Raw genomic sequence first — 17,623 nt, 5'->3', positions numbered from 1 at the left:
GGGAAAAGCCAACTCCAAGCAGCTTTGCTGCCTGGCTGCCTCTGGCTGGGCAGCTGCTCCAGCTGAGTTATGATCTGTAAGGTCAAAATACTTAGTGATGTCTGAAGAGACCAACAGATTCAGCTGACCAACAATTCTGACTGTGGGTTTTGTTCAATCAGTCCAGATCTGCTGGATGATAACCACAGCAGAGAGACCAGTTTGCTGAGCGTCACATCTGCCAGCGCAGCATTTCTCTGCCTACTTAGAGCATAATTCAGATATGTCATAATTCCCCACATTCTCTGGATCATTCATTCCTCTCCCTCTTCACAAGACAGTCCCAGATGGCAGCAGTGTTAGGAGATAGGATGGAGGAGCAAGAACTCTCCTGCCTTCTTCTTCATCCCCCTGAGGATGGGAAGCACCAGGTCAGGGACTGAACTACTCTTGAGAAATGACAGCATTTCACTTTTTAATGGCAGCAGGTTAAGGTGCTAGGAGGTGCACAAACCAAGCAGAGAGATGGCATTCTGCCTGCCCCCCGTGCTGTCAGTCCGAGAGAGAGAACTGACAAACCCGTCGCAGCAGTGCAGGCAGCTGTGACAGTGACTCCGCTGGGAAGGCTGCGCTGGGGGCTGATCTGTCCCTGCGAGAGACCCCCTTGATCTCCAGCCCCTGTTTGATTTCTCTGGTCTATCCTTTGGACCCAGGCTGTGCCTCAGCCGGGTGGGACTGCCCACTGGGGCGAGGAGGGGAGGAAAAGACCGATTTGGAAAGATAGCAAGGAGGAGGAGGAGGAGGAGAGGCAGCGGGAAACCCAGCCCACCCTTTGGCTTCCTCCTGCCTCCTTCTAAAACCTGCAGATTCCTCCAGCCTGTCCAAGCGCCTGAAGTTTCCTCAGCCGTGCTGCCCGGACTGCGAGGTATGACCCGAGCTTCGTGTTTGCCTTTGCTGAGCCTCTTTCTTCTGATATAGGGGTCCCCATAGCCCCACTCGTGGCGGTCCCTGGCCCGGGACCCACTCTCCCAGCCCGTGGAGTGTGTTCAGGGCTCGGCAATGCGTCACTCGGGATGGGGAGGTGGATGCTTCCCACCCTAAGTGGTGCACTTAGAGACCCCTCCTGACTTCTCTTTCTCCTCTTTGCAGCATCTCCGCTCCTAAACTGTCTCTTGCTCTATTTCACTGCCAGATGACGAGTTTAACACTTTGGTGGCATCTGACTGTAAAGGTTTAACCTGCCCTTATTTTTCTCTCTCCTTCCTTTTTCCCCTCTGGGTTTTCAGCTGGGAGGTAGTTCCTTAGCGAGATGTGTGACCAAGGTCTGAGCACATCAAACCAACATGCAGAGAAAATCAGATCTAGTTACAAACCAGTCCCCACTACTCCCAGCCTGAGGTGTGTTGGCAGGTGATGTTTTACTCACCAGAGTATCTAGAGGAAGAACAAAAGAGCTGTCGACTTCATCTCAGCGTTTTTTATTTTTTCAGTACAGCCGCTCTTATTTCTCCTAAAAAAAAAAAGACACTCGGCTTTTTGTTCCCAGCAAACTTTGAAGCTCTTTCAAGTCCTGCTGCCCTGGCTGAACTCCGGTTGATCGACTGTTAGAGAGACGGAGGTTGCAGGAGAGGAGGAACAAAGCTCTTTTGGAGTGGGGGTTTTTTTAAGTTTTAAGAACTTGGGCTCAGTCAGGCACAATTTTAAGTCCACGCAGAGGAGCCGAGGCTTGTTTCCTTTAAAGGCAGCTGCTGTCCTTCCCATCCCGGTGACGTGACCTGTGTGGCAGTATAACTCTGCTCTTTGTGTCCCTTCTCTGAGAAAGCTCCATTCTGTTGCATCCAGCCAAAAAAAAAAAAAAAAAAGAAAACTTAACAGGATAGGGGTTGAATTCCCACCCAAACCGAAAGGCAAGAGGTTCAAGTTGGAGTGAAACTGGGGACACCGGGAAAGTCGCCAGTACTCCGAGTCCTCAGAGACCACCAACTCGAAACAGCCCAAAAACTCAGCAACCCTCCAAAAGGACAAAAGTTAATCGCAGCCTTTTGTTAGGGTGGATCAGGCGAGTTTTAAGTGGAAATGAAAGGCTGTTGCGTCCTGCGCAGTAACTAAAGCCAAGCCATTGTTTGCCACATAGTCAGGAGCAGGGATGCGGGCGGTGTTGGGAGGGGGAAGAGCAGAAATAAACTTTTCAAACTTTTTTTCAAGCCCCTCCTTCCACAACCCTCTGCTCTTCCATGACTCAGCCCCAGAGGAATGTCGGCTCCCATGGAAACCTTTTCTGGGTCCTCTGGTCGGAGGGATGTCGGGGCTGTTATCGCTGGAGCGGCTGCAGGCAGGGCGAGTCCAGGGAATGCTTTGGAGATGGTTTGCATTTTTGCGAGTATTTATCGGGCAGCTTATTCTCGTCCTCCTTTGTGGAGCCGTGCGGGATCAGTTGGCTGCGTCCCCCGAGAGCCGGAGGGACCGCCTGCCCCTGGCACAGCAGTATCGGGGCTGCTTTTGGCGCTGCTCTACGTCCAGTCCACACAAAAGAAAAAGCTCAGGCAGGACAGCAAAATTCCGTCTCCCGTGTCTGCACAGGGCTCATCAGTGAGCCACTGCCTACAGCCCAGGGCTCATCCATGCACTGTTCCTGTTATTAATTTAATGGTTTCCCATTATGGATGCGATCTGTAACCTGGACAAACTATGACAGCTTCAAGCACACAGTTGGAATGGGATTGGGCTCTTGCCTTTGTAACAATAAGCCCTGTAAGATCTAAAGCATTTCTCAGTGCAATCAGAGCTGCTCAGCTCCCTGCACGGGAAATGGGTTCATGCAGCATTGTGTAGACATGTCTTTAGTGACTGCATAGGCAGATGGGGCAGATAGATTTTTCCCCCCATGTTTTACTTCTAGTATATGTGTGTGCATGAACTAAACTTCCATCTAAACCTTGCTTGGCTTTCTGAACCTGCACACTGTGTGCTAGGGGTCTGGGCAGGTGGCAGGAGCCAGAGTGGCTTCTGCCCAGTCCTCTGCCCTGCTCCCCAGGGCAGCTGCAGCACATCTGGGTGAGCTGGTACCGACATGCAGGGACCTGTTCAGCCAGGAGCTTTATGGGGACTCGAGCAAACAACTCTGACTTCAAATGGAATTTTAGCCTGGGAGTGGCTGCTGGGTAAAGCTCAGAGGGTCTTGCTTGCATAGGGAGGTCAGGGTCAGCCCTACCATTGTGTCTCTGTGAGGGTCACACTTGGTCACCCATCAGCACCTTGAAAACTGTGGCCCCAGTGGGGTTTAGCAGAACCTTTTTCTGGACCAGTTTTGCCTTTACACTCAGTGTGAGTTGGGGGCATGTCAGACCTGCAGAGCCTTGAAAAGCAGTGAGCAGAGGGAGGGTGGGTGCAGGAGACACTGGTGCTTGGGTGGTGCCTCCTGCGTGGCTGGGCTGGGGTGCTGGTGGGGAACTGAGGCACGGGAGGGTTTTGCCCACTCCTGCTCTCCGTGGCTGCAATGGGAGGTGGCAGCGGAGCCCCTTGAGTGGGTTAGCAGGGGTGGCAGCTGGGGTTAGCCCGGTGGCCTCGGGGAGGAGCTGTCAAAGTGGCCAGGCAGAGACTCCTCCCCACGCTAACGTGGCATCCCAAAGGGCTTATGCAACCCTGGACAGGGCCAGCACCACATGGGCCACGCTCCTCCATCCACGGAGCCTCTTCCGGAGGCTGCACCCGCCTGGTCCGTGTCCTCCCCCAACCCACAGAGGTCCCAGGGTTGAGTGGGAGGAGAGAGGAGAGACCTGCACAGAGGCACAGACTCTGTGTATCACTGCGGGGTACTTTCCCCATCAGTAGAAACTTGTGATGGGACTTGGGGGGAGGATGGCAAAGAGTTTCCCAGAGCAGCCTGCTTTGAGCTTATGGAGGTGTTGAGGGTCAGCCTCAGCCCTCCCTACACCTTGTTATTGGCATGGCTGCAAAATGTAAGGGGCAGCTGGCACTGAGGAATAGCCTGGGCCATGCTGGAAAGGTGAACAATTGAGAGGGGTTCATGGGAGCCCCCAGACTCTGTTTATAGAGCAACTGGGAGCTGAAGTCCCCGTGTAGGATGGAAATGGGGTCAAACCTTAGAAAGGCAGTGCCACCCATGGGTCCTGCAGCCTATGTGTGCTTTGTTGTCTTCTCCATCCTCAGCAGTCAGGAGGTGAGGCCTGAGGAGGGACTGGTTACTATGGAGCTTCTCTTACTTTATATTCAGCAGCCCTGTCTGTGCCCATGATGTGCTGGTTTCCAGTGTCTTGCAAAGTGCTGGCATCTATTGATTCCTTTAGGATACAGAAGGGCATAAGTCCCTGCTTGCTAAAAATCTCTTTCCCAGCTCTGTTTTCCTCTGTCCAAAATGATCCCCTGGCTGCCTCTCCCTATGCTGCCTCCTGCCCCCTGGCAAAGCAGTGCCAGGCATTCCCAGTGCAGGACTCCTCACAGGGATCCTCCCAAAGTCCCTCCACCTGTGGGATGGATGCTGAGCTCATGGTATGTCCCAGATGCCAGCTCCAAAGAGCATCCTCTTGGACAGCAGGACCATGGTTGCTCCACAAGGAGGGAGACTTGCACCATGGATCATGCTCTTCTGATGGAGCAGCTCTGTGTGCAGGGCTCCTGAGCTGTTATTTCAGGATTTTTGACCACCAGGCATTCAGGAATGACCGTGCCTTTGCAACCCAGCCAGGGGCTCACAGGCACTGCAATGTCCTCCCAGCTCTGCCTCCAGAAGGATGTTGTTTTTCAAATAAACTTGCTTTCCATCTATGGCACAAGACAGCTCTGCAGAGCTTGTTTGCTCAGACTTTTTCCTGCTCCTTCTTCCTCCAAACACAACACTGGCAGCTCTGACTGTCTGCTGGCTTCTAGCAAGCATGTAATTCCCTGACCCCAGCTTACTTGCATGCCCAGACTTTGAAATTCAAGGCTTTTTCGAGGCTTGGGGAAATGATCTAAGATGGCCTTGGTCTGGGGCTGGGTTCTTCTTAATGCCATCTTCCACATGTACATGCTCTGCCCTCTCCTCCAGACTGGGCACTACCATGTTTCTGCCCAATGGGCATCACTGAACCTCAGAGCACCTTCCAAAGCAAACAAACCCCTTGGGAGAAGCCCAGGAGGAGCCTTTACAAGCCAGGGAATGGCAGCAAGGGAGGAGATGGCCAGAATCACCAGTACTTTTCCACCTCCCCTCCCCATGCAACCCTTCCAGGAGTGAAGATCAGAACCACTGATCCCTCCTGGCAGATGCTGGCAGAACTCTCAGTAGCATCCAGAGCAAATAAAGGCAAGGGGAAGGGACAGCTTGTACCAAGCAGGACAGGAGGGAGCTTTTCAGCTGCAGCCTTGACAGTGCAAACAGGCTTAGCATCCCCTACCCACAATTGCTCTGCCACAGATCAGATCCTTTATCCCACCACAGCAGACATCCCCATCACCCTGTGCTCCCAGCCCCCTGACATCCCAGGAAAGCTGCCCTCCATGCCATGACCTCTGTTTTGCAGGAACACCCTACTGGAGGCTGGGTGAGGTACCGAGATTGGAAAGAGGATTTTCCCTATGTGGCCAAACCTTGCTAAGTCAGGAAGCAGAGCCCAGTCTGACAGCACAGCCTTGGTGTGGTTTCATACCCAGAGAGCTGCTGTGCACAGAGAGGAAGGGAAAGGATGCACTGGCAAATTAGATATCCTGGGAGACACGAAGAAACCTTGTCCAACGTTTTCTGTCCCAGCAGATCCACCCCTTTGCCTGGCCCCAGGGAGCTGGTGGGCTGTGATGCCACACAGGTGGAGTGGACGAGGGCAAGTGGAAGGGAGGCAGAGGAAGAGTTGGCAGGGGGACAAGTCCCCTCGCTGGCAGGAGACAACCCTTGCTGTCAGGAGTGGGATGCCATCAGCATACTAAGCAGCCAGCTGAGCTCCTCTCTGCCCTCACACAGAGGGGCTCATCCCTGCCAAACAGGAACCAGAGGGGACAAGGACAGGGTGATTTCACCAGCTGCGCTCTCTTCCTGGCTCACATCACAGCCAGTGTTAGCTGGGCTGCCCGGCTCCCTCGCCCTACAGGATCCCTGCAACAGCCCAGACTGGGAGGGTGCAAAAGGCTTATCCTTCTGGAGCTTGTCTCCTGGCAGGACACAACCCCAAAGTGTCTGGGATCCCTCAAACCCAGTCTGGGGACCCTCAAGCAGGAAGGGTAAAAACTATAATAGAGATCCCAGCATTTGGGGATGCTGAGGATGGAGGACTGGCCCCTCATACCCCTAGGGATGACTGTGTCCATGTGGGAAGGGGCTTTCTAAGGGATTTAATTCTCAAGTGCCCCATCTCACTGTCTCTCCTTCATCCTCCACTTTCATTTTTCCTTGCTTGTACCTGGCACTCAAATCAGGAGATTTTTAACATGAAAAATCTAGGGGTTTGGTAAAAAAACCTCCTGAGAAGGAAAGAAGAACTGCCATTTTGACTGTGATTTTTCTAAAGGCATCCAGGAGAGCAACAGACATCTAAACCCCACTGTCTCATGTTGCAAAATCAAAAGAATTTATCTTGGAAACATGATTTGGCTTAAGGTTTTGGCTAGAAAAGACAGCATGTGGGTCTATAATATTGAACAGACGAGGCAGGAAATGAAGAGAACACCCTTCTCTAAGTGTCTGACTCTCAGCCTGCAGCTGAGAGGCACACAATGGCCTCCTTCCTCACCCCTGCTTTTCCTCTTCTTTATTTAGGGTCTGCTGAAAGATGAGGGCCTGGATTTTTTTCCTTATTTGCCTGGCAGGCAAAGCCCTGTCAGCTCCGGTAAGTGCATGAGACAGCAGAGCCTCTGCTGTCGGGGTTGTCCATCTGAAATAGCTGATGGGGATTTTATTTTGTAACAAGTACAGTACTAAGGGATGTGGGGCAACATGAGGATGGCCTTATTCCCCCTTGGGAGCATCCTCCCCATGGTCCCCCACTCATGGTCCTTTTCCCCTGCAGCAGGAGGCTCTGCCCGATGAGACAGAGGTCATTGAAGATCCCACCACAGAGGTAGGTGACTTTGCTCCTCCTCCTCCTCCCCTGCAGCACCCACTGCTCTGGGAAGAGCATCTCCAAAGCAGTGGGGGAGCAATGGGCAGGCTCCTCTCCCCCACCAGGAGCTGTGATCTATATACACCAACACCAGGAACACCAACCTTTTTTGCAGGAGCCCGTGGGGGCTAATCCCGTCCAGGTGGAGGTGGGAGAGTTCGAGGAACCCACAGAGGATGTAGAGGAGATTGTTGCAGAGAGTAAGTCACCCTTCCCCTGCCCTCTGGCTGGCAGAGACATCGTCCTCACCCTGCATGGGGGAGCTTTAGCCACCCCAAACAGTGAGGGGTTCCTTTGGGAAGGGCTATAGCACAGGGACGATGCCAGACTAGATGCACACTTCAAAGCAAAAGAGGCATGTGGCCTCTTCCAGCCCTGGGCTCTCTGTAAGCCTGTTTTTGCAACAGAAAAGCCATTGCATTGTGTGGCTACAGAAAGGAGTCCAGGATTAGCCTGAGGACTAACATGGATTTCTGGAGATGCTCACATCTCCCCAGTGCAAGAATAGATGCTTAGGGCTGTCCCTGCTGAAGTCTTTGTCTTCCCTCTGTACTGAGATGCCCTGGGCAGCTCGTGGGAGGTGAGGATGGGGCTGGCTCTGACTTTGCTCCCCTCCCACTCCCAGACCCCTGCCAGAACCACCACTGCAAGCACGGCAAGGTGTGCGAGGTGGATGACAACAACCAACCCATGTGTGTGTGCCAGGACCCCTCCAGCTGCCCAGCCACCGCCGGTGTCTTCGAGAAGGTGAGAGCAGGAGCTGCTTGGTGGCCCCAAGTGGGGAGGGACCCCACATGGGCATTGCCAGGGATGGTGGGGAGACAGAATCAGGGTGGCAGGTACCCAATCTGGCCTCAGCTGGTGGTGATCCAGCAGCTATTGCCCACCCCAGGGAACAAGTTAAACATCTTGTTTGGAGGCTCTCCCTACAGACTCCCCAGCAAATCTGGGCTTCTCTGCCTCTCATGCAGCATCTCCCCACCCTGTGCAGGTCTGCGGCACTGACAACAAGACCTACGACTCCTCCTGCCATTTCTTTGCCACCAAGTGCACCTTGGAGGGAACCAAGAAGGGTCACAAGCTGCACCTGGACTACATTGGGCCTTGCAAATGTAAGTGGAGCCACTCCCTCAAACAAGGGGGCCCCTAACCTGAGCACAGCCCCTGTGCCCACAGCGTGTGGGACAGCAAAGGTCCAGGCAGGCTCAGGGCTGAGGCTGGAGAGCACTGGGGCTGTGTGTCTGGGGTCTGGGGCTGCATGTCCAGACGCTGCACTGACCACTGTCTGTGACTTCCAGTCATCCCTGCCTGCCTGGACACAGAGCTGACTGAGTTCCCCCTGCGCATGAGGGACTGGCTCAAGAACGTGCTGATCACCCTGTACGAGCGTGATGAGGACAACAACCTGCTGACCGAGAAGCAGAAGCTCAAGGTGAGGGACTGGCGACAGAGCCTGGGAGCTCACCCCACCAACAGAGCCCAGCACATGTGTGGAGCCTGTCCAGAATGACCTGCAGGCACCCCATTTAAAGCCCCTCCTGGGGTCCCCCCTTCCACCCCATTCCCCTGCTGACAAGGGCTCCCTGGCCTCTCCTATGGCAGGTGAAGAAGATCCATGAGAACGAGAAGCGCCTGGAGGCCGGTGACCACACCGTGGAGCTGCTGGCCCGTGACTTTGAGAAGAACTACAACATGTACATCTTCCCCGTGCACTGGCAGTTTGGGCAGCTGGACCAGCACCCCATCGATGGGTGAGTGTCAGCAGGATGGAGACCCCACCAGAACCCTTTCCCATACAAGGACCAGGATGATGTGGCAGCAGAAGGTGTCAAAGCAGGCTGGAGATGTGACACAAGTGGGTGGCTAGTGGCACAAGCACATCTGTCAGGGGTTGTGGCAAACCAGGCTGGGACAGAGGTAGGTTTGCCTCCTGCAAACAGCTCTTCTGCAGGAAGAGAGGCCTCCCCAGTCTCACCTGCTCCCATCTCCCTTGGGTGTGGAGTTTCTATCTTCTCAGATTTACTGTCGTGTGATAGCTCCCTAAAATATCTTAGTCCAAAGGCCCCGGGATAACTTCAGCAGCTGAGATAGCAGCTGCTGGCTTAGCTGTGAGATGGAGAAGGGCACGAGAGTGATCACAGACCCGTGGGGTGAGGGCAGCTGGCAAGGACCACCAGCTACTATTTTGTGGCCAGCACAGCCAGTTGCAAAGGCAGACACCAGTCCTTGACCTTCATGACACTCAGTGGCTGATACTGGGAGGGCACTGGGACCAGTCAACCCACAGATCTGGGGCCAGCATCTCCCCTCCTGTGACCATGAGGCCACCTTGGCAGGTACCTGTCCCACACTGAGCTGGCCCCGCTCCGTGCCCCCCTCATCCCCATGGAGCACTGCACCACTCGCTTCTTCGAGGCTTGTGACCTGGACAACGACAAGTACATCGCTCTGGAGGAGTGGGCCAGCTGCTTCGGCATTAAGGAGCGTAAGTACTCAGGAGGGCAGGAATGGGGGTGCAGGGGACACTGAAAAGCACCCCCAGAGCCCCCACTCTGGATGGAGCAGTGCATTTCAGCTGGTGCTGGGTGAGGCAAAGCAGGGGAGAGTGGGGAGGGTGGATTGCAGGAGCAGTGGGACCCTGGCAGCATCCGCCTCCTAACCTCGTCTCTCTCTTTTCCTTCCACAGAGGACATAGACAAGGATCTTGTGATCTAAACGCCCCGGCTTCCTGCTCTGCTGCCAACTTTGTCTTGTTTTAACCTTCCCACTTCCTTTGGTTTTTAAACTGCTTTTGTTTTGTTTTGTTTTTCCCTGGGAACAAGGTGCTAATATAGATCTAAACATATGTAGTAATGGTGCTAAGAGAAATAACAGTCCTCATTCATAGCCTTATCTATTACCACTAGATTACTCACTCAGCTGTTTCCACATGCTCTTACCAGCCTTTTCTCTCTCCGACGTGCCTGTACCATCGACCAACTGTTCCTGTCCCAAATATCCTGTCTTGGTATCCACTCTCTGATCAACTTCTCTTTAACTTCTCACTAACAGCACGTTCCTGGTCAGTGCAGATGCAAAGCCCTCTCAGCTGATTGACCGCCCCAGTTACAGATGCCTGTGAGGGAAGGCAGAGCCAGAGGATGTAGGAGGATTGGGTTCTCAAGCAGAGCAGCTGGAGGTGACATTGTGGCCACCCAGCTCGTGGTAGGGAGGATGGAGAAGGGTGAGAAGGATAAAGAGTGGCAGGATTTTGTTTTCCTTTTTTTTTTTTTTCTTACATTCCCAGGGCTTGAATTTAGTAATTATTGGGCATGAAGAAAAAAAATAAAAGGCTAATCTAATTAGCAAATAGGGAAGCGCACAAAATTTAAAACAAGACGATAAAATGCATCCCATCTTGTAAAATCCCCTCGAAAAATAAAGGTTTGAAAGTGCTACATGCTTTACCATCACTCAATGACCACACTGCTGTCGTGTTTTCTGTGTGAGGTGGGGTGTGACTGCCTGTTCCCCCAGGTTGCCCGTGTCTGACCTTGATGTGATTCTGCTGTAGCTGAAATAAAGCTCTCGGCTCTCCCCAAATCACAGTGCCCTCAAGCACTTCCCGCCTCTCTGCCTTGGTTGTGCTTAAATTCCAGCCCTGCTCTCCCAGGGAAGCTGTGTCAGTCTTGGAAGGGATGTTCCTGCCCAGAAAGAGGCGTGTTTGCCACACGCTCAAGGGAAAGGCTGTAATATTTTTTCCTGTTGTGGATTTAAGGGATGAGTGAGATAGAAGGGAGAAGGTATTTGGATTTTGCTTAATAGAAAGGGTCCTGATAGGACCAAAGGAATGATTAAATCTCAAAGGCTGAGAACTCTTTTTTTTTACCTCTGAATGTTCCCTGTGCCTTATATTATTAAATTCCTGCCACAGTGTGAGCAACCTGATGAGTCTCCATAATAAAAAATACTGATTTAAAACACTGATAAGTAAACGAGCCTGCCATGTTCCTCTGTTTCATCCCATCCCAGTGAGGGGGATTGCATGTATTCAAATTGTATCACAGATATCCCTGCTCCAGGGAAGGCTCTGGCCCAAGGGAAGCTGAGGTGCTTCTGCTTATTGCAGTCCATCACTGTAAACCAGCTCCTTGGGGGATGTTGGATGGGTAACGTCGGCAGATGGAGCTGGAGCAATGGAGGCAGACGGGGTCACTGCAGCAGCCAGCACAGACACTCACATGGCTCTCAGGCCCTTGCTTTCATCAGCAATAAAACCCCTGGGAAAGGCAAAAAGGCACAACAGTTGGAAAATAAACACCAACATTGGCACGGGCTAAAAATATCCCAAGTTGCAAGAGCTCTGGCTCAGCTGTGAGGTCCCTGTCGACAGCCCCTGGCTGGATGTGCTGTGCTCCCAGCAGAGCTGTCAGATCATATCCTCCACAGGGCCTCTCCCAGCTGCAGAGCCCTGGGCAGGTCCCATCGGGGACAGTCACTTTGTGGGCGTATTGCCAAGGTGTTTGACCCCAGTGGGAAAGCTGGTTGCTAGAAGGGCCAGGTGAAGGTTTTCCACCCCTTCTCTGAACACCAGCACTCGTTCCATCCGGCCAAACTGCTTCCCAGGGCTATTAGCCAAAGCGGGGGTTCCTGATGGAGACGCAGCAAATGCCTCCCTGTTGTGGGAGCAGCTGTGAACTGGCAGACCTGACACAGAGAGGGGCACTGCTGCCCATGACCCCTACAACATCCAGCTGGATGTGACCCTCCTCTGTGCCAGGAGAGCTGGCAAGAGAGGACGGGAAGGCAGGCAGGGGCTGTAGATCAGCCATCCTGTGCAAACCTGCTTTCCAGTTGCTCCCTCTCAGCCAGAAACTCCTGCTCCACTCCCACACCAAGACACAGCTGCTTTCCTTCCAGCTCCAGCCCTCCTGCCAGTGCTGCTGGACACACACAGGCAGCTTTGGTCCCGTGCAAGGGAAGGCTTTCTGGCCCTCCTCTCCTCTGCCTTCCCCTCTTCTGCAGGAGTCAGCTCTAAATCCCAGCATGCTCAAGGAAACCAGGCTCCACCTGGAGAGTTAGTTATCATGCCTCTGGAAGGTGAAGGGATCCATCTCTAAGGCCATGTCCCATCCCATGGGACAATACTCGTGTCCCAGTGGTCTGGCAGAGCCCGACAGACCCAGTTCAGTGCTATCACAAGTGCAGACTCCCTGGCTTTAACTGAGCATCAGAGTGAGCTCAGGAGGTTGCAGTTGGGGCTCCCTTAACCCCTCAAAGGTCACAGCCTGAAGTATCAAGTTGCTGGAATTTCACTGCGTTGGGGCAAATGCCATACATGGGGTTACATCAGGACTTGAGGAATAAGTTGGCCTCTTTGAGCTTTCAGACCTAGATGGTCAGCAAGGGTGGAACAGAACAGCCCTTTCCCTGTTACAGCTGAAATTGAGCCTTCTCCTGCCTGCACAGCAGCAAAGAAACTCGCCTGTATTTCCAAGTGGAAATTCTCCCTGTGGTTAGTGCTGACTGAGGACACAGTTTGCAAACCTGAAAAAAAGGAAATAGAAAAATAACAGAGAGATCTGGGTCCAAAACCAGCAGTCTGACCCGAGTGCTACAGTGCATCTGCAGGCAGAGGTGGTTCATTTTGGTGCAGTTACTCACTGAGCTGTGCCCTGCATTGAAGAATGGAAAGATGGGGAAGACAAGATTCCTGGAGAGATTAGTGCTTTCCTGTCTGTTTTCCTCACCCTTACTTTTATAAAAGAAACAAACTGTGCCATAAATACTGTATTAAGGTTTGTGGCTTAAATATTCAAAATACAGGTGACGCAAAAAGGTGACAAGCCAGGATCACCAGGACTACTCCAGTAACTGAGTAACTGAGGCTTCAACCCAAGTTCAGGAACCCAGGATGGTGGGGTTGATCGAGTTACCATTCCCAGCAGGTAAATCTCTCACACAGCAGTTCAAGCACATCCAGAATTGCTGCTGAGGGGGAATCTCATCATGGGTCTCATACAGGGAGGGTCCCACAGTGCCACCTCCACCTCCACCCCTCTGCCCGGCTCCGGCTTGTGGAGCAGCTTCCAAACTGCCCATATCCACTGCGGAACCTCCTTTTGTCTTAACATCTTTTATATATTTCAAAGATGGACAAATTCAGTAAAATCTCGCCCAACCTCCACTGAAGAGACAACGCCGGGAAAAAAACACTTCGGGCAACGCATCTCCCCGCAGCCGGCCTGGAATGAGGGGAGGAGGGAAGCAGGCATCCCTCTGCCCCGCGAAGTTGTGAGAGACACGTACTCCTCCTCCCGTTCCTCCTTCTCCTGCTCCTCCCCCGGCCGATCCCCATCCCCGGCTGGCGGCAGCGGCGCGGAGCGGCCGGCGGGGGGAGCGATGGCTCCGGGGATGGAGCCTGGCGCTGCTGCAGCGGAGCGGGCACGTTGTCCCGGGGCTGCCGGGGCACCGGGCGGGAGGAGGAACCCGCTCCCGCATCCCCCAGTCCAGGGCTCTGCCCTTCGCAGCGGAGCAGATCAGATCCCTGGTCCCTTTGGGGGCTATGTCCCCACCACGCTTGGCTATCCCATCCCATCCCATCCCATCCCATCCCATCCCATCCCATCCCATCCCATCCCATCCCATCCCATCCCATCCCATCCCATCAATGCTGCCAAATCCTTTAGACATAAAACCGCTGATCAAATCTGAGGCTCAGTTTGGCAAGAAGGGTCCACTCTGAACCTTGTGACTCAACGGAAGGGTCTTCTTTACCTCTTATGTTTTTTTATCCTTGGTCTCTATGTGAATCATATTAAGATGATTCTGAGCAATTTTTCTTTCTATGCTTTATATATGTAGGAATAAATAGAGTGGACCTTGCCATCAAATCCTTTTAAGCCACACTGTCACAAATTTATATTAAAACCTGATTTTGCTGATATGTTTGCCAGTGATTCTTTTAAGTGACCTGAGCTACTCATTCATGACACCATCCCTTCTCACTCAGAGGTGCCCGAGCCCCGCCCAACCCTTCTGGAGCACAGACCCTATTTTAGTCTAAAGGACACAAGGCTTGTGTGATCCCAGATTTTGTGTTTTGCAGCTTGGTCTGCCTGTCTCAGCATCATTCCCTCTAATTTTTAACCTACTGGCTAATTTTAACTTAGATTTGATGGGGCATAGAACCGCAGACATGGCATTCCTCTGGGTGGCCTTAAGACAGACAGAGAGAGGATGCAGACAGACGGACAAGTACTTCACTGAACAGTGATGCTGAAGTCTAACAGGAGCTGGGCTCGGTCTGATTCACTGGTGCCAAGGTAATTGCACAGTAGGTAATTATTTGTGTCAGGGACTGACTATCCAGTTTCTCGCCATGGAGCAGTTACATTACTTTCTATTTCATGTCCTACCAAATAAATCATGGCCATTTCCCAATTAAGCCCATTTTTTGTCAGCCTCAGTATTATGCTCCTAATCAAAGAAACTCTGATTCTCTGATTCTTGGGAAACAACTCGCCCCAGGACACATTTTTATGTGCATTCCCTACATTTTCTTAATTTCATATTTCCTTTTGATCGCTGCTTTGTTTGGACTCAAGAGACTATACAAGTCTCTTGTTATTTCTTGTCCAAACACCTCTCTGATCACCTTTACTGCTTGGGTTTTGGAGACTTTGCTGCCATCAGCTATGGGGCCAAAATTCTAGGTGTGCAAGGCCAGGTCTGACCACAGTGTGATGGTGACTGTCTGTGGCTGCCCAGGGCAGCCACAGCATCACAACCATGCCCAGTGGGACAATCCCTGGTGGCTGGGGCTGTACCTGACACTCACAGGGTTTCTCACTGTCAGGAGGAGTGTAAAAACACCACAGGACTCCCAGGCTGAGCATACAGTGCTGACCAGCCACACGATTCATTGATTCATTTCCCTCCCATGAAATGGTGATCCTCTTGGAAACTGGAGGCTCATTTCCCCCCAGCACTGATGTCCTCAGAAGAGTTGCTTTGGCTCAAAAGTGCCTGAGCTGGATGCAGACTGAAAGCTGGGTTAATATCTGGGGCAAGTATCACCACTTGTTTGCTCTGCTCCCTCTCCCTGAAGAATCTGCTGTTGAGAGCAGAGATGAGTCAAGGCAGACCTTTGGTCTGACCCAGTCCTGCTGCTCTTCTGCTCTAACCACACCTGCAATCATGCCCTGTCTGCTTGGGCTTGAGCAGCAGGATTCATCCTGTAGGATTCCTGTTGTTTCCTCCTGGTCACGGTGTCTAATGAAATCCTTACCTTATCTACCATCAGATGATTCCCCCATCACTTTTGACCCAGCTCCAGGTTTTCACTCTGGTGCAGATTTTCATACCCTTCAAAGAGCTGTTCCCTACTCTGAGCACTGCCCACATGCCGTCTCTTTGGTGAGCCTTTATCCTTGTTCCACAGGAATAATTTCCTTTTCCTTTACAGCTTGCTCATCCAAGTGGGATGCTGGAGTGTTCTACTTAACATGTCTGGTTTGCATCCTTCTCCTTAGGCTGGCAGCTGGCATTGGATGAACTACCTGTGGCAGGAAGAAACATGCTGGAATAATCAGAGGGGAAATCTGGAGGGCTCCAGAGGTTTGCTCCTCTTCAGAAGCAGATGCCCATATCCCTTGCACGTTAACCATAACACAGGGCCTGTCCATACAGATGTTTTCCAGCCAGTGCCGGCAAACTTCAACCCCCAGCCATGGAAACTCACTTCCCCTGGAGATCTTGGCATGCAGGACAGACAGGAAGGAGCATGAAGATAATCCCCCTCCATATGCAAAGAGCAAAAGAGGAAGGGAGGAGAAGACTATCCTCCTCTCCTTGGCTGCCTCTACCTAAAAACTGGCAAGGGTGAAAGTGCTCCCCACTCAGCTCACACCTGCAAACCCCTGCCCCTGCTGCTGCCCACACGGGCAAGCCCTCCGGGGAGGAGCACTCTGGAGAGTGCCAAGCAGCCCCCGCAGCCTCAGCACTGCTGGGCTCGGCCCAGCGCGCCCACCCTGCCGTGTTCATCCCCTCTCCCACTGTCTCCAGACCCCTCCCCAACTGTGCAGCTGCAGTGCCGTGGCAGTGACCCCCCTGCAGATCCAGCCCTCCTACTCTGAATGGTTCATCTCCCTGAGGATGCTCAATTCTGGCTTGAAAATCCTAACTTTAGATGAGGAAAAATGCCTTTGGAAAGGAGCTGTGATGGGATATCAGGGTACACGTTGCTGCTCCAGCAGCCAGCCCCTCGTCCACAGTCCCAAGCTCAGGGCTCTGCTGAGGGCTCCCCTTTTCCTCCATGCTGGAGCTGTGGCTGGCTTCCCTGCTTTTCGCCTCCAGCTGTACCTTTAACATGTGTGGGCAAACCCAGGCTCCTGAATGCAACTCAGTTCAAGGCAAAGGTGTTGGGGCACGTTCCATTTGGGAGAGAAGGAATGGTTGAATTGCTGGGGAAAGGCCAGCCTTGGACTGCCAAAGCTGGGAGAGACCTGGCTCCCTGATCCAGCCCCGTCTGCAGAGGCTTGTGAATGGACCCAGGGAGGAGCCAGTAAAGGATTGGATCGACTCTGCTTGGCAGGCACAGGGACAGAGGAAACAAGACGAGGTTGAGACATGCCCCCTGCTGCAAAAGGTTCCTTCTATGAGGGTGCCAAAGGATCTGCAAAGAAAGTGAATGAACCTGCCTTGGCATCCCTGCAGTTGCTTCTTTGTAAATGTCTCCTCTTTATTTCCAGGTGAGAGAGCAAAGATCTTCCCCTTCCATTCAGACAGAACCAAGACCACATGGCAGAGCCATGCTTCATACACATGTGTGCACACCCCCACACAAACAGGGTTTCTTGGGTTATCTGACAAGTTCCTACTTCTCCTTCCATGTTTTGTTTGCTCTCTTGCCTCTCCCTGGGCTCAGCTTATCCTTGCACAGCTCCTTCCATCCCAGTCAGTTACACCAGAGTAAAGCTTAGTCCAGGTGGTTGTGGCTCTTCCCAGCCCCACTCCAGCCCCACAGCAGCCCATGAGCATCCCCACCAGTCCCACAGAGCAGGAGCTGGCCTTGTTAACCCGAGTGACAACCCCGAGGGTGCCTCTGTCTGGGAATCATCCACTCAAACCCTGTTGCTGACCAAACCCCATGTCTGTCTCTGCACACCCTCTCCCTGCCTCCCTCCCACCCCACCGAGCCAGCTGCCCCCAGGCTGCTCTCCACAGAGGGCTGGAGAGCTTCTCTGAGCACCCCAGGCTCTGTGGGATTGGACACTCGTCTTTCCTGCCCATTTTGCAGCCTGTCTTCTCCAGAGACCATAAGACTTCCCAGGAAATGCTGGAAGGGATTTTCTGCCTCTCACTGTTGGGGTTTCCGGGAGCCAGAGAAACCTCCCCGTATCTCCAGATCTAAATCACCAGAGACGTGCCACAGCCAGCAGCCACCCCAGCACTACCCCATCTCTCTGGAGGGAAGTCAACCTTACCCCAGAGCAAAACAGGAGGCTCTGCTCCCCATCTCCTTGGCAAGCCCCTTGCTCACCCACAGGGGAATATCAGCCTTCGTTCTCCCG

At 52.9% G+C, this 17,623-nt stretch overlaps 1 protein-coding gene across 1 annotated transcript; it reads left to right on the top strand.

The window, feature by feature from the left end:
- The first annotated feature begins 371 nt into the window (after positions 1 to 371).
- SPARC (secreted protein acidic and cysteine rich) lies at positions 372 to 11,044 on the top strand. The gene is made up of 11 exons (XM_008921000.3): positions 372 to 410; positions 846 to 904; positions 6,728 to 6,797; positions 6,978 to 7,028; positions 7,186 to 7,270; positions 7,696 to 7,817; positions 8,062 to 8,182; positions 8,369 to 8,502; positions 8,673 to 8,821; positions 9,407 to 9,555; positions 9,757 to 11,044. Exons 3-11 carry the CDS (start codon positions 6,741 to 6,743, stop codon positions 9,783 to 9,785), a joined length of 897 nt encoding a protein of 298 aa, XP_008919248.1. The 5' UTR covers positions 372 to 410; positions 846 to 904; positions 6,728 to 6,740; the 3' UTR covers positions 9,786 to 11,044.
- The last annotated feature ends 6,579 nt before the right edge of the window (positions 11,045 to 17,623 follow it).

This window comes from Manacus vitellinus, unplaced genomic scaffold, assembly GCF_001715985.3.
Source record: "Manacus vitellinus isolate BGI_N305 unplaced genomic scaffold, ASM171598v3 scaffold_51_pilon, whole genome shotgun sequence".
NCBI classification, from domain to species: domain Eukaryota; kingdom Metazoa; phylum Chordata; class Aves; order Passeriformes; family Pipridae; genus Manacus; species Manacus vitellinus.
The sequence above is the reverse complement of the archived record's forward strand: the minus strand, read 5'-3'. Positions and strand labels throughout refer to the sequence as shown.